The sequence below is a fragment of the Epinephelus moara genome, chromosome 14 (genome assembly GCF_006386435.1).
Source record: "Epinephelus moara isolate mb chromosome 14, YSFRI_EMoa_1.0, whole genome shotgun sequence".
NCBI classification, from domain to species: domain Eukaryota; kingdom Metazoa; phylum Chordata; class Actinopteri; order Perciformes; family Serranidae; genus Epinephelus; species Epinephelus moara.
Window position 1 is genome coordinate 17,256,706 of NC_065519.1, and position 16,845 is coordinate 17,273,550.

Consider the following 16,845-nt stretch of genomic DNA (forward strand, 5'->3'; position numbering starts at 1 on the left):
TCACCAAGGTTTTCTTAAACTTTATTTGGTCTTTTCCACCCTTTTGAGGTCGTATTGTTTCACCCTGTCTAATTGTTTTAACATTAATGATATTCTATAGCTGCTGCTAGCCTGCAAAAACACACAGGGATTACTCAAAAACAGCAGTAGTTTTCGCCACTTTGCACATACCAATTATTATTCGGCTTCACAAATTGCTTATTGGTCCTTTAAGACAACAACAATGTCAGCTGAAGTATAATTAACTGCAGTATAAACAACCACAGGGGCTACAAAAAGTACTGAGCCATTAGAATTTCCCTCGGCACCAAACAGCAAAGTGTATTTTAAGGACTGTTCTGCTAGATACTGAATAAAGATCACAAGCATCTGTCTGCACTTCACTGCTCTGTTGTTGACTGGCAGGATTTTGGAAGAACCTGGCAATGTTTTGACAGATGTCTGCGTATTTTCTTTAGTTCTCTGGTTGTCTCTCTGTGATGCTTTAAGCTGTCAGTGTGAAAATAAAATGTCATATCAGAGCAGTGAGAACAAAAAGGCATAGAGGAAAAGTGATGTGTATGCAGAATGTGAAATGAAAAACACTACTGATTAGAAAATGCCCAAAGAGATATTTTTTTTGCTTTTTGTTTTGACAAAAACTTCAAGAACATGGTGATGAAGTCCCTCGCTGTTTTTGGAGTGGAAAGCTGAGCATATAAGCATTAAGGTTGTGTTTGTGTGCGCATCCAGACTGTTTTCCCACCACCTTCCACTGAAGATAAAACTCATAACAATACTTCACTCTTTGAACTGTAGAGAAACTTCCTTTTATCTCCGCTGTGTATCTCTCGCTGTTTTCAGGATGTTACAACAATATGAGACGGGCCAAATATGAAAAACATGCTTATAGTAGGATTTACACAATAGAGTCTGTTGTTCTTGTGCCAGTGCAAGTTCATATGAACGGGAATGAAGATGTGGGTGGTTGTTAAAATAACAAGAAAGCTTTGCAGGATACACAGTGTAGGAAAATGTTTTTCAAAGGCGTCAGTTGATAGTAGATTTGCTGACTTCCAGCATTTCTTTGCCAAGTTCTTATCATCTTATACCAAGAGATTATGGGAGATAAAGTCTTGAAGATGGATGTGCACAAGCTTTCAGTTTAATACAGTCTTCTCTTGCCCCCCCCTTTTTTTAAAAACTTGTTCATTCACAGTCTTTAGTGCCAGACCTTGATCTCACCGGCCCAGTCGCAGGTGGCCGCGGTCGCAGGCAGGACGGGATGCTGAGAAACACACAGGCAGGGCTGGCTGTGAGCGTGGAGAGTGTGCAGCATACGAGCGCTGTGGTAATCGTAGAAGTGAGCAGAGCCGGTGGAGCTTCCCGATGCCAAGATAGTTCCATCCGGAGAAAACTCACAGTGCACCGCGTATCCCTCCACCTAGGACATGAGGCTATATGTTAGTTACGATGCATAAACCTCCCACCAAGAGCCTTTTTCACGTCAGCGTAATAACCAGAGTGTGATGCAGCTGATTACAGACTTTAATGACCCTGAATGTATGCAAGGTGATAGTTTAATTTAATTCACTGGGTTAACAGACATTCTGAATTGTATGGAAGCCCATTTACACCAATATTATTATAAGAATTTCTTTTAAAATCCTGTAAGGTATTATAAAAGGAAACGTCCATAGATCTGATTATTTGCTCTATGAACTGTTTTTCAATTGAATTTCCAGAAAAAAATATACCATTTAACAAACCAATATATATTCATAGCGCAAAAGAAAGTAACGTAACTAAGGTAAAATTGGCAAATTAAATCCTAAATAGTCTGCCCCACTATTGAGCAATCTTTGTATAGAAATAAATACAATCTCCTTTACTGCATTTAAACATCAACTGTATTATAATCCAAATGGCTTCCCATGCCTGTTGCTTGCAGCCAAAACTGACAAGTGTGGAAGAGCAGGATGACACAAAATAACACTAAGCATGAGATTAAAGGATATTTTCAAGTCTATATAAACGATATACTCATTCAGTTATTCCATATCAATTATTTCTCGAGATAACAAAGCTCATTTTCTCATGATATCTGGTTAATTTACGTTGATTCTTCAGAAAACAAAAGGCAAATTCTCCAGATAATGAGATCAACTGTCACTATCAATATCACAGGGTGATTATGGAGAACCTAAACGAAGTCTGCTTCATTTGATCAAGCCTAATTTCAGCCTTCGTGATCACTGTCATGACTGTTGGGGAGGATTCATGACTGATTCATTACTCTGCCTGTGTTAAACCTTGATTGAAGTACAGTCTGACAGGTTGATCAATAGTGGGTGTTCCTTGTATCTGACATTTTCGGCCTAAATCAGTTGCTGTAGTTGTCAAGTTGCCACGTATGCATGCTGGCAGGGTGCACCTGACCTCTGATAAACATTAATAAGGGCAAACAACCTTTTGTTTTCTCTTGATAACAGGTTGATTATCTCGAGATAACACAGCTTGTTTTCTTGAGATGATGAAATAATTAACTAGTGATCTCAAGATAACAGAATGCAAAAAAATAATTGGTAGTGTTTTACAGTAGTGTTTACTGTATGTGTGTAAAATAGGGAAGGTTAAACAGAGACTGTACTTGAAGCTTGATAGATAACCACTGGGTGTGTCTAACCCAGAATGCTGAAGCTACATGCATCCAAGTGAGTAACATCAATTACCTCATTAAAATGCACCACTCTGCGTGGAAACTTTGGGTCCTGGCAATTCATGTAGATGCCACTTGACGAACTCCATCCACCCAAACACTGTGTCAGACCAAGCACACTTTCCTCATGGCAGTGGGACTCTCCATGTGGCAGTGGCCTCACCAGCAGGATAATGCACTGTTCTACACTGCAAACAATGCTCAGGAATGGCCTGAGTAACAAGACAAAGGGCTCAAGGCGTTGACCTGGACTCAGAATTCCCCAGATCCCAGTCTGATTGAACATCTGTGGGACATGCTGGTACCCCTCTCACAACCCACAGGACTCAAAGGATCCACTGTTTACATTCTGGTGCCAGACACCATAGGACACCCTCAGAGGGCCATGCCTTGACAGGTCAGAGCCAAGTATCAAGGTACCTCTGGGGTGCCAGCATGTCCTGCAGATGCTCTGACGACTGGGATCTGGGGACTTTTGAGGCCAGGTCGATGCCTTAAGCTCTTTGTCTCATTCCTCGGGCAATTCTTGAGCAGTTTTTGCAGTGTGGCTAGTTCAAGGTCCTGCTGGGGGGGTTGGCTCACAGCCATCAAAGAGTGCCGCTGCCATGAGAGGGTGTACTCAGTCGGTAATGGTGTTTTGGTGGGTGGAGTGTGTCAAGTGACTTCCACAATGATGCCAGAGCCCATGTTTCCCAGCAGAACATTATACTGTAAGGAGATGATTGATGTTATTCACTTCACCTACCTGGGGTTTTAACGTTTTGGCTGATAGGTGTATTTTGTCCCTTATCTCTTAGGTTACATTACACAAGAAACTTATTTAATCTGTTAAGGATCAGTATGGACAGGACTCAGGAGGAATGTTTACAGTAACCAATAACTCTGTTGATATACACATGGAAACATGAGGATTCTCTGAACCTATCCTTTGTTTTTTGATCAACAAAGGCCGCAATTAAGTATTTATAATCACAATAAAGGTTGTGTGATACACTCATTTGTTGCTGGGACATTTACTCTGTTAGAAGTGTTGGCTTCAAAGTGGTATATAATACAGAAAACATGAAAAAAGTTCAGAGATGAAATGTCTTTGTGTTTTCTGGAATGTTGCATTTTATGTTTTGTTGATTTAAAATGTTGTGTTTTGCAACTCAGGGCCATCAACAAAGGAGGAAAAAAAAAAAACAGCACTGGAATGTGAGATACCAATTTGTTTCCTGTCCATCTCTGGATTTTTCTTGGTTCAACAAACAGACACCACGGCGGCAGCTCAACATGCTTTCAGTAATATTTGCCAGCCATATTCTGCTCTGTTTGCCTCCCTCAGTGGAAATATTGTATTGTGCTTAGTGTGTTTGTTTTGGGGGAGGGTGCTGTGGAGGAAAGCATGCTATGGATCTGTGGTACATGTCAACTATGTGTTGTGCAGGTTATGATGAGCATCTCCGTGTGTGTGCATAGGTTTATTCTGATGCCTTTTTGCTTTGTGTGCATGTGGGATGTTGCTGAAGTTGTTTGTGTGCATGTACATTCTGTATTGATCAGGCCTGCGTTACCCCCCCCGACCCGCCCTGCCCCCACCCCCGAGGCCACAGTCGTTACTGACCTTGTGTCCTTCGTATCGCCGCCTCTTGTTCATTCTATAGGGCTGCTGGGAGGAGAACACTGCAATGTAGTCTCCATTAGTCTGGGCAACAAAGGACTCCTCCAGTGGGTGGAGAGCCAGGCTGGGGCACGTGTACCGCTCCTGGTGGCCAAATGAGTGGAGGGACAAAATCCGTAGGGGAAATTAATTCATCATTTGACATTTTCTTGCTGTTGCTAACCATGAAGTCAGCTGCATGTCAACTAGAGTGTCATTTAGATGTGCAGCAGGTGGACAAGTAACAGAAAAGCTTCATTCATAAAGCAATCAATCTACTATGTTTGTTTCTGAGGCCAGTTTGTGTATTATATTCTACACTGTACCTGTTATTTTGTCCATCCTACATATTAATAGTATGAAGAATTTACAAGACTTCAAAGACTTCCTGCTTTGTAAAATAAACTCTCGATTCAACTGCAGAAACACTGACTCAAGGACACACACAGCACAGAGGTTATTAAAAACTCATTTTTAGAATAGGTGGCATTCAGTCGAGCGGCACTTCCTTCAACACTGTCAAAATATGCCAGTTTAACATACCTAATTACAACTAGTTTCACATCAGGGAGTTAACACATTTTCAGAAATGTATTTTAATGAGAAATATAATTTCCTTTTCTGAATTGAAGCTGCTTTTAAGACTTTTAGCCAATAATTTTAACACCATAGGGAAGTAAGAACTATATTCATTCAGGGGTGAGGTTTCCTCATTCACACACTGCTTTTCTAACCTGGTAAATCTGGTTGGAGACCTTGGCTGTGGTCTGGTAGTCCCAGGCAATGAGGGTGCGGTCTGCAGAGTCTCTGCTCACGCAGTCTGAGCTCGTTATGAAGTCCACACCACCTCTCAGAAACAGGATGTCCAAGGTCTGCTGGATCCCTGCTTTGTACGCTTTCACCACCTGGAATCACGCACACACACACACACACACACACACACACACACACACACAAGCACCCCGACACAAACACACACACAGATTAGCATCAAGCCCTTTAAAATTCATGGTAAAAACACAAAGAAATTCTCTTTAATCTTCAACATAATGGGAGGTGTTACTATATGAAAAATCTCAAGTAGTTATTAATACCGAATTTAATAATAGTTAATTTAGTTAGAATCAGTGTTGAAGCCATCCCATGATGCTTTTATAGCTCTTCTAGTTTGAATACACAATAACATTCATGGCACTCATCTCAGAAGAGCAATTTACTTGACGGAGGGAAACATCTGGACTTACACTTTTACAGCTGGTAACTTACTAAAAAAAAATATATATATATATATACATAACTAATAACTTTTTTCATATTTGCTGAAACTGTCACTATATTCACACAGCACTAAATGAGACAGAAAAAAATCATACTCCTCTGCTTACTCTACTGCCTTGTAGCATTTCTAATGGCCTAACTGCACATGATCGATCGACCAACAACCAATCAGAGATTCTGTTACTGCATTGCCCATTTCTTGCCTCAAATGTTTTCATAGACATATTTTAGTGTACTGTTTAGCTGTAAAATAAGAAAGTTGCCGACCCAGCCGCTATGTTGAAATCAGTGGACCAAAGTACCAAGCACCACCCACGAGCCGGACCAACTTTCTCATTTTACAGCTAAACAGTACACTAAAATATGTTTTGAAAACATCTGAGGCGAGAAATAGGCGATGCATTGACAGAATCTTGATTCATATTTGATCAGTACTGCCTAGTTTGACTGCAATTCACTGAGCCATTGACATGATTGACAGCTGGGATAGAGACTTCTCTGCTCTGATTGGTCGTTGCTGCATGGTCTGATTGTAGCAAATGCCGTTAGAGGCAGTCAGAGGGGAGGAGGGACATGTTTTTTTTGACACACTGTCTCATATACTTTTTCAGAATATAGTGACAGTTTCAGCAAATATGACACTTAAGGTTGCAAAGATTATTTTTAAGGTGGGAAGACAAAATGATAACAGCAGTGCAATGTGTCAGTGATCTCTGCTTTTAAATACTCAGTCCCTCCTTTTCCTCACTTTGTGATCTCATACCAAAGTATTTGTGACAGTTGATCACAGTGTTTCTGCTAATGCTGCTCTGCTGCTTTAGTACTAACCACAGAAATAGATTGAAACTAGAACAGATACTGAACTGTTTGCTGTAGTCACTTGACTAGCATAAAAGAAAATGGCAATTGTTGTTAGTTGTTATGGTGACAAGACACATCAGTGTGTCACACTCACTAGTTTGACATAGTATTACCAGAATTCGATGACCTACCAATAAAAATGTGAAGTAATTAAATCCAGCACTCCTAAATTCCTCTCAAGCATCAAGGCAATGGAGATATTGCACGAAAGACATCACTTTATGCTTTGTGCAACTCCACGGTTCGTTTGGTCATTACTGCAAAACCTTGTCTCAGTAAGTTAGCTATTTGCTGCAAGTTGGTTTCTTATTATATGGGAGTTTATACGAAGTTAGCCCGCTACGCATAAAAATGTCTGTCATTCTGACCTGCTACCTTCATCCTAATGTTCATTCTGATTTCATTCTACCTTCTATGGTATTAACACAGTAAGGGAAGCTGCTATCAGAGTAAGGCAGTGTCATAATAACATCTTATATACGTATGTATTCTATTTATCTGTATTTGATAACAAAAAAATCATCCAAATCCAATGTTAATGTGGCCGCTAGTTTAAGTTAAACTTTAATAAACTTACTCTAAACACTTTACTTTTGTGTAGTCGTCATCTGCTGCATCACACATTGCACTTACACACTTTCTCACTCATGCACCCACCTACACTGCTGAACTTACTGATTACAAATGCCACTGTTAAAGTTTTCCTATGATGCTACTCTTTAATTAGCTTAACCTTTCGTGTTGCTAATCTTTATATTAATAAAAAAATAACATAAGAAAAGAAAGAAGAAAAGTTAAACTACTGTAACAGTGGCATATGTAATCAGTAAGTTCAGCAGTGTAGGTGGGTGCATGAGTGGAAAAGTGTTTAAGTGCAATGTGGTATGGCGCACCAACACAAGCAGAAACATCAACCACAAACTTAATAGGTGTCTCATGTAGGAAAGGGCTCGCAACTCAGTTCCAAGAGGGTTTTTAAAAGAGCACTAGCTAACAGGGCCCAAGTGGTGCCATTTGGCTGATGACTCTCTGCCACGCCCACCTCTAGTGCCTGCAAAGAAAGCAGCCACACAAACTAAGTAACTGGCATAGAGTGTTGTCACATCCATCTGCAGTGGGAAATTATAAACTTAAAGTACTGCTGCTGTGCCACATGTGTGAATTATGCACAGCCCCTCTTTCAGTTTGGAGACACATATTGATCTTACTGCTGTGTGATGGCTACAGCTACTTAATAAAGTAAAAAGCCTGTTTTACACTGCCTGTTCGAGGCAGGTATTTCACAGTGTTGTGTCGCCTTGCTGTTCTTTATAAAAGGTACGATCACGGAATGGAGGACAGAGTTGTCTCGCCTTTAAGCCTGCAGCAGAGGCAGTAACAGCGCCAAAATGACAACTGTGTAAACAGGACAGGAAGGGACCATGATCGGGACGGCTGTCGTATGTGAGCCACCAAAGGGAGATTTGAAAAGCAGCTGTTAGCAGTTAGCAGCTGACTCTAAGAAGAAGAACAGCAGCTGAAAGTGTCCGCATAGGCCGACGGTAAAAAATCAGGTGTAGTCAAGTAGTCACATAGGAACAAAAGAAAATGACTGTTCAACATGCGAAGTCCATGGTATACGCTGGTAGTCTGAAAAGCATCCAAGGCACTCCGATTGTGAGTAAAAATCCTTTATTAATACGTGGATGACCTACGCGTTTCATCAGGGGGTATGTGTTTATATACCCTGATGAAGACACGACTTTACTCACATCGGATGCTTTTCAGACTGCCAATGTATACCATGGATTTCTACATTAAATAACCTGGACAGTCATTCTTTTATTCCGAAACTGTGAGAGCTGGAAACGCTGTGATGCTGAAGGAGGTGGAGCTCAGCTCTGGTGAGCTCTGGCCAATTTAACCCCTGGGTTAAATACCTTCCTTTACTGGCCCTGTTTTATCAAATAAGATTTTCACAGGGTGTCTTATGTGATTATCTTTAATTTCAGAGCTACCGAGCGAACAGCTAGCAGCTCCACTCCACATTGAGACAATTTAACCCTTGACCTCTAACTGCAACTTCAACTGCTTCTTCCTTCTGCTTTGTAACTTGAACCAAACTTTAAACTCCTGCTCTTATCAACGAGTTTTAACATAACATGGTAGAGCAATCTCATGCATCCAGTTCAACCTAATGAGTCTGTTTTAGAGAGACGTCACACTAATGGTTTAATGTTGTGCCTGTGGGTCTTGGCCCTTTCATCTAATGTGGTGATTTCGCCCCAAAGCAAGATGAACACAGCCCAGAGCTAAGACAGACAGGAAGCCAGGAAGCTACGGCATTAACAACCTATTTGCTGAGGACTGTTCTACACTCACTCTGCAACTCACATTGACACCTACTGGCAGAGACAATCCCCGCTGTATTAAATCTAAAACCCTGCAGGGAAACGATTCAGTTAGCCGTGGGGAAAAATGACATGTGAGCATTCAGATTTGAAGGAGGTGAATAGGATTATCATATAAAACAGTCCATTAAGCTTAATAGCAATACGAGGTTGTAGCTTCACGGGAACAATTCATGAGTCCCACATGAAATTAAAATTTGCTTTCAACAATTAGCACGATAACCTGCAGTGTTACCTCTATGCATGCAGCAACATTATCCTCTTAGTGAAATAAAGCTTGGGTTATTGTTGTACTAGTGTTTCACTGCGAGTGTGCAGGAGGGGGTGGGGAGCGTACCTGCCTTTGATTTATAAGATCAAACAACAGTCTGTGAACCAGAGTCAATAAAAATGACAAATCTACTGTAGAGTGGTTAATGAGTTTGACCTTGCAGCTGCGAGAGTCCCAGGCCTTGACCACAGAGCTGTAACCTCCGCACAGGAATACCTCTGGGTTGCTGGGATGCAGGACCACACACATCACTTTGAACTGGTTGTCCAATTTCACTAGCTGCTGCCCTGCAGAGCAGAGGAAATAAGAAAGAGGGAAAAGAACAAGATCAATCATCTTTTGTAGTATTTAACTCCTGGATGACACATCAAACAACTGAAGCACGACAAAAGCAACAAAGTGTTTCATACATTATATTCTTATGATAACAGCAATTTGTCTTGCAGTCATACACTAAATGCCGTTACTTTTTATCCTGATTTATTTTTCCTAACAATATCTTACTTTTATTCTAAATATTTTCTAATGACCTCCAAAAATAAGGCAGCAATGGTTAGTCAACAATTAATCATTTTCAATTGATAGAAAATTATTCTGCAACTATTTTGAAAACCAAATAATCATTTTAGTCCTTTCTCGAGGCAAATATTTGTACGAGGATTTATGCTTTCTTTTGCCAGATATGACAGTAAACTTACTCTTTTATGGATTTCACTGTAAGCAGGGCAAAACAAAACGTTCCAAGATGTTGACTTGGACTCAAGGAAATTATAATGGGTGCTTTTTTCTAACATTTTACAGACAAAATGACTACTCAAACTAGAAAATAGTCTGCAGATTAACTGATAACGAAATAACTAATTAAGTAATATGAACTAATACATTCTAGTCCAACATAAAATTCGGCTTTGCCTTACACGTTTTCCTGTGCGCATTTGTTTTCTGTTGCCATCATTAGCTGCCATGACTACAGGGCTGCCCACAAACGCTGACCAAATGTTGGTCGACCAGAAAAATCATTAGTTGGCAAGATTTCATTGGTCGCTTAGTTACAGGAAAAAAACAACAACGTGAAACTCTATTAGGAGCTGCACCTCGTCAAAATAAATCGAAACCTACAGTATATGACTGGACCATGTGGGAATTTAATTTGAAAGGAAAGACACAGGAAGTGGCCACGCTCAGCAGTCAGACAGGAGTCACATTAATTTCCAGGGCTGGTACCTGCGGTTATCATACAGGCTAGTTAATAACATGTCGGGCAGGAAATCCAAAGTGTGGGATCATTTTGAGAAGGTGAAGGACGAACCCAAGGTGATATGTAAACTCATCTTCATTGGTCTACTGCAAACGTGACGTATCATCTGAAACATGTCAGTAGCTACATGCCCATTAGCCACTTAGCACAATCATTACTGCTTTGCCAACAGCATCATTAACAGACGGCTCACTCAGTGTGTGACGTGCACTTGTAGATAAAATATAGGCCTGTATTAATGAAGGTTCATTAGTACGTTTTTTACAGTGTTAACAATGTTACTGATACTACTCTTTGTCACACCTAATGGCCCTAAATGACGACTATTGGTTGACTAGGAAAATTCTTAGTCGGGGGCAGATATTTTTTATTTTTTATCTTCTAAGATCCTTGAAACAATACTATGTTGACATTTTGACCATTTAAGACTTGAACATGAATGAAAGCACCTTTTTCATTTGTGATACACGTAGTAAGGAAACAGTGATGCTTCTCGGCTCAGCATCCTGATGCTGTGTATATGTGAGTGTATGCAGTGCTTGCACCGGAGCATTTTGCCTACTCAGCTCTGAGGAACTCGTTTCCAGCTCAACTCTGACCCCTGGCTGGTTTCTGTTCTCTCTGGGCCCCGACATTTCCCTTAGTCGCCGGGGCTGCCAAAGCAATCACCTTATTACTGTTTAATCTCTGCCGCGAGGAGTATCACTCCTGCTGCTGCTACACACATCTGTCTGAACAAGCCAATATACTCTACATGAATGAGTTTGTAAGTTGTTAAGCTTCTTTGATGTGTTCAGTGCGGAGAGAAGAAAGTACATTCTGTGTACATTCAAAAAGAATAAAAAGGTTCAGATTATCAAAGGAATGAATTAAGACAAACTTCAGTTTATGACACATGAAAAGCTCAATTACACATTTTGTCTTTATCTCAGCTGTCAAGACTAAACTAAAAACAACATAAATTTTAACTACATCTTCTTTGAGGTGTAAAATCAGCTGAAGCTTCTATTTGGTTTATTAACTGAGCGCACTGTGAGGATCCAAACCTCCTTTGCAAAGCACCCATTAGATACCCGTGCAGTAAACGTGTGTGTAATCAAATTGTGCCTTCACCTCAGCTTATAAACAGAGTGATTCTAAAACAAGCTCGCTGATAAAAGGTACAGTAAATCATGCTGTAAGCCGCTGCCAAAGATAGTGCTCCCAGATCAGAGTACCTTCTAAAATTCATGAAGGAACAATGTTAGAGTAAAAGGATGAGAAGCTTTCTGTGATCGCTCCGGGTCAGAGGCAGGGCGTGAGCTTGTTTACACGCTACATCCATCAGGTTTTGATCACATGTCTTTCTGCCACTAAAAAAAGCTTCACATAAACCACGGACAGTTGCTTGTGATGAAGTGAGACTATTTTTGTCATTGGATGCCCCAGAACAGTTCAGCGACTCAACTGTCTGTCTCTAACTCGTTTTAATGACAGTGGGTGATGCGACTGACCAAAGACTGCACAGCTGTAGCGTGTGGGGTTGCATCACGTTTGCTAGCGTGTGTCTGTGATATTTCTAGACAGCAGCCTGATTTAAACACCGCTCCAGACGAAATGATAATCTAAACTAACAAAGACATTCTAATGTAGAGAAGAGAAACCAGAATAAGGAAAAAACTGTTTTGGCTAGAGGCGGCTTTATCTAAAATCAATTAAAAAATGTCATACTTAAAAACAAAACAAAAACACTGAGGGGCTTAAATATAATTAAGCCTGACAGGGTGCGACCAAAAAATTAGTTTCCTGGGAAAACGATGAAGAGGGCTACGCGAGGAGCCGAGCCAGACTATGAGCCAGCAGCTCTGTCAAAGGCTATGCAAAGTAGAACACCTCAGGGTTCGATGGCTGCTCATTAATTCATCGAACAAACAACAAAGACCCCATCGAAAACAGTCTTAGCCCACAACAAAAAAAATGCACTTCATTACATACTTGTTCTGGGAAGTTCTTACCAAGCCTTTTATAGAAGGAGGGAATGAGCCACAGCTAATAAACTGCAGCAAAAATGGACCTTCTTTCACTTAACGGCGGACTAGCACGCTCCCAAATTCGATTGCATTGATCCAAAGTTTTAACAGGCAATTTCGTCGGGCTCACACTTCCTGCTTAATTGGCTTACCCGTAGCGATACGGAGAAGATCTGTCATCGAGATTTAAAACTCGTGTTTGGCAAGACGATGAGAAATCAACATTCTCCTCATAATAAATAGGGCCTCGTCATGTTTTAATTAAGCAAGATTAATTGGCTTGCTTGAGAGGGGAGATAAGAGAAGTCTGCAGTGATCCGTCCCTCCACTCACGATAGTTTACTTTGTAGTCTTGGAAGAACTGTGATCACGCTGTAGAGCTGACACACACAGTGGATGACTACAGTGCAGAGGACATTAGGGATGATTGGGATGAGCCCCTTAGAGCAGAGGGAAGCTGGGATGAAATGGATATTCTGCCTCATTATCGGATCCACCAAAGCAGGGTGCTGTCACTGCATAAGCAAAGGTTAGGAGCACATTATTTGGTTTTGACAAGCCACGTCCAAAAATATTTTGGAAACAGGCTTAATAAGGCATATCTTTAACTAGTCTGAAACGCTGACTAACCTCCGGCTATATTTAGGAGGTGTTTATGCATTGTAGTGTTGCAGCTTTACCTTGATAATTAAGGTCTGATCTGTTTCTGTGATCAAGTGTTCAATTAGCACCCTCACAATAATAACTCAGCATAAAAAGAGAGTACGTCTGCATACTTAGATATTCGTGGAAGCACAAGTGGGCACCAGTTATCACTCTTGTTTCCCATCAAGGGTTGCTGATGACACAAGTGTTTCAAATTATACTTAATACTGTAGACATTCGCAATAAGGGTATGAGGCATAATTGCTGGAGGGGACAGGGAGATGGGGCCCTCGAAAAGTAAAAATAAATCAAGTATGATGTAACTTCAAAACACCAAATGCACAGATACTTCATGTCGCAGGCTTTTGAATCATATCATCACAGGAGCATACAAAGAATGTATTAAAATATAGCAATGTCTTCACTTTTATTACACGTGTACTGTTCAAGTGACTTATAAATGCCACAGTCACTGCAGAATGCAAATGATGTAAAACCTGTGTCAGCCTCAGCAGGTTACCGCTGTAACATGAAGCTATCAAAGTAGGTCAATGTGCACGTATGCTTGCTGGTGGCATTTGAATTAAATGTTCCTGTGTGTGTATGTGTGTGTGTGTGTGTGTGTGTGTGTGTGTGTGTGTGTGTGTGTGTGTATGTGTGTGCTGCTGCATGCATTGTCTCCTGAGGTGCAGTGCTTCCTGTGTTTATACAGCCACTGGTTACCTCCCTATACATGTGACGGAGGTATCAAAGAGGTGAAATGAAAAATACCTCAGGAAATACAAACAGACAAACCAAATTTTAAAAAGTCATGATGCCATTATTATTTAAAACTTTATAGGAAACAGATATCAATTAAAACTCTTAGGTTAGTCTCATATCATTTAAAAAATTATAATACCAGTAAAAAATACCACTGCCCTTAAAGCAATACTGACACCAGTAGAGTTCTTTATCTGATACCTTTTTTTCCTACTTCATTCCATACCCATGATGTGCATGGAAGCACTCAGTTGCGTAAAACGCCACCAGCAAACTTTCGAACGTTTTGGTGGCATCTCGACACACTGAACTGCCAACTCCATCAAACACACCATGCTCGACTTCACCAAACCACAGACTGTATGAGTTGTAGCTAGGGGTGTGCCATGTCATCTCGTTTATGATAATGCTGGTATAACCCAACTCAGTCATTTAGGATTTTACTAAAAGAAGGAAATCACCTGTTGATTTATATATAGAGATCCCAGGGTACATACTATAATATTGTATACAGAATCTGAATCTCACTCTGAGTTACTGTTGTTGTTCACAAACTAAAGAAACGAGAGTTTTACTGAATATCTGAAGGCAAACTGTTAAACTATATCACTTATTTTGTTGCAATTCTATTTTCTTAAATTAATAATATATATTTTTTCTTTTTTACTAACTTCTCATATCGTCAAGAATATCGTTGTTGCAAAAACACCCTGAAATATTGTGATATTATTTTAGGGCCTTATTGCCCACCCCTAGCTGTAGCTGCTGCAAAATTGGCCAACCACATGTCAAGTTAAATCAAAGAACAACAGCTGTCTAGATCTGGGTACAAAAAGGATCAAATGCAGGCATTGTTTGACTGGAGAAGTTTCAATATTGCTTGGTACTGGGTTATTTCTGCTGATACCTTGAAGGCATTAAGTACCGATAACCAGCCCTGGTTATGATCAAATTAACAAAGGGTATGTTTTGGAGATAAAGAATCCCAAAATACTGATGTTTCACTGTAAAATAGGTAGAATGTTCAGAAAATAGCTTATACCTACTGTTCAGAACATTACATTTTTTGCAGTCATAAGTATATTTTTGCTTAGTTCCTGCAAGTTAAAAAGGCTTTTCATAGCACAATAACTGGTATGTGTTCTTTTAACAAATAATACCTGAAGTAACTACAGCAAAATTTGTCTAACATCAAAACATTGAGCCAGAAGCCATGGGTGAACATTATAAAAATCTGGTACAAATGCTGATTTCTTTTATGAAACAAGATGTGAATTTTGTTGAGAAAAGGAAAGAGCACTTGGTCACATAGATTGCATGGTTGGCTCATACTGATATTTTTTAAAACAAACTTCTCTCTGTGGGATGACCCCCAGTATCAAACCCTCAGTGTGACTCATTATTTTGCCCTTGCACTTCTGACACATGTATCTTGTAGTTCATTTTTTGAAAAAAGTAATGCATTGCAATGCTGTGAAACTCCATCTTACAGCTGAACTATTGTTGAAGCCTTTAGCTACATTCATCAAAATCTGATTCTGCAAAGCCAAAGAGAGGTGGAGGGGCCCCGCACAAGCCCACTCCAGTACTGGCACTATCTTTGTGTATTATTGTTTTTTTGGAAGGCAAGGACAATCTCCTGTCTGCCAGCGCCTGAAGGGATCTGGACAGAAGACTCAAGTTCTGCATACACATGCACCAACTGACACGTCAACCTGTGGCAGCCTGTGGGTATATGGGCATAGTTTCCTGCGCCAGCCTCTGCCAATCAGCTTTTCCAAGGACAGCCATGAAAGCGCTGGACAACAGCTGCCACTTCACACTAATGCCCTCCAGATGAAATTCATTTATTCCACTCCCCAACTCCTGCTCTTGCTGTTTCTCTTTCTCTGAATTTATTCTGCCTCTCTTGGTTTCTTTCTCTCACAATCTTCCTCTCCTCTTTCTGCATTATGCCTCTTAACCTGCTCCTTCTCTATATCCTCCTCTCCCTCTACTTTTGCTATTCAGCTGTGACAGCCTGCCTGTGGCCCACTGGGAGTGGATATAAGATTCTACAAATTAAATTGGACACAGGAACAACTGCAAAGACGGCCGAGCAAAATGGGCCCACACGCCATGCTGAATGCAGAGGCTCCTTTATAATTCCATTTCTCTTTAAACATACCAATTGGTGCAGCATTTGGTTGGGTACATGTGGTGAAATACATGGTCAGATGTCCCGTAAGACTCTCACTGATCATTAAAGGGCCTGCAGACATCTCCAAAGGGAGCTCAGTTGAACAGAATGGGCCCAGCTGCCTTCCTTGTTAGAGTTGAGAGGCTCGGCATTACTGTGAAGAGCGTAAAGATCAAATTCGTCCTGATTACAGCCTGATGTGGCAAACACTCAGCTCCCTCAGTGCCCCATCACTCTTGGTAGATCTAGTGTTAACACATATGCTGCATGAATGTTGGGAGCCTCATTAATTTTTCAAACAGCACTGTCATAATGATGCCAGCACCTCGGTGCAGCCCTGTTGTGAGTGTGTCATATGTGTAATCCTCTGGAGCTATAGCTTACCATTTGTGATGGTTATGTCAGACGCAGTTATGTCAGCCTGTATTTAAATTATTATGAGGCACATTATGCAGCTTGGCCTCTATGTTCTTTTAACTGCTTGAATATGATGTCAGTGCCGAGGTCTTCGCTATAACACAATAAATTGCACTACAATTATGAAGAAACTGGGCAGGAATCCCCAACTCCCCTATTAATATGCAACAGAATTAAATTTCCTTCATCTCGCACTACCATAGGAATGCTTACTGCTGTGCAGTGCCAGCACACATCCGACCTGCAGAACCTCATCCTCAGTAACAATACGATTTATTGAATTTCTAAACAAATAATAATATCAGTAAGAAAATAAAAAGGAGGATAAAATATCGTTAAAAAAATAGAGAGATTTGGTACAGGACTGATGTGTGTGTGTGTGTGTGTGTGTGTGTGTGTGTGGGGGGGGGGGGGGGGGGGGGGGGGGGGTAGCTT

General features: G+C 40.7%; 1 protein-coding gene across 2 annotated transcripts in view; it reads right to left on the minus strand.

The window, feature by feature from the left end:
- Positions 1-561: 561 nt before the first annotated feature.
- Positions 562-16,845, minus strand: part of wdr25 (WD repeat domain 25) — a 28,827-nt gene continuing 12,543 nt past the window's right edge. The window contains exons 4-7 of one of the 2 annotated variants that reach the window (XM_050061205.1): positions 9,297-9,427; positions 5,075-5,245; positions 4,305-4,445; positions 562-1,423 (exon numbers count right to left, since the gene is read on the minus strand). In XM_050061205.1, coding sequence (XP_049917162.1) covers positions 1,202-1,423; positions 4,305-4,445; positions 5,075-5,245; positions 9,297-9,427 — 665 coding nt within the window. In that variant the 3' untranslated portion in view covers positions 562-1,201. The remainder of the gene's footprint in view (positions 1,424-4,304; positions 4,446-5,074; positions 5,246-9,296; positions 9,428-16,845) is intronic. The other variant, XM_050061204.1, reaches the window with a different exon arrangement.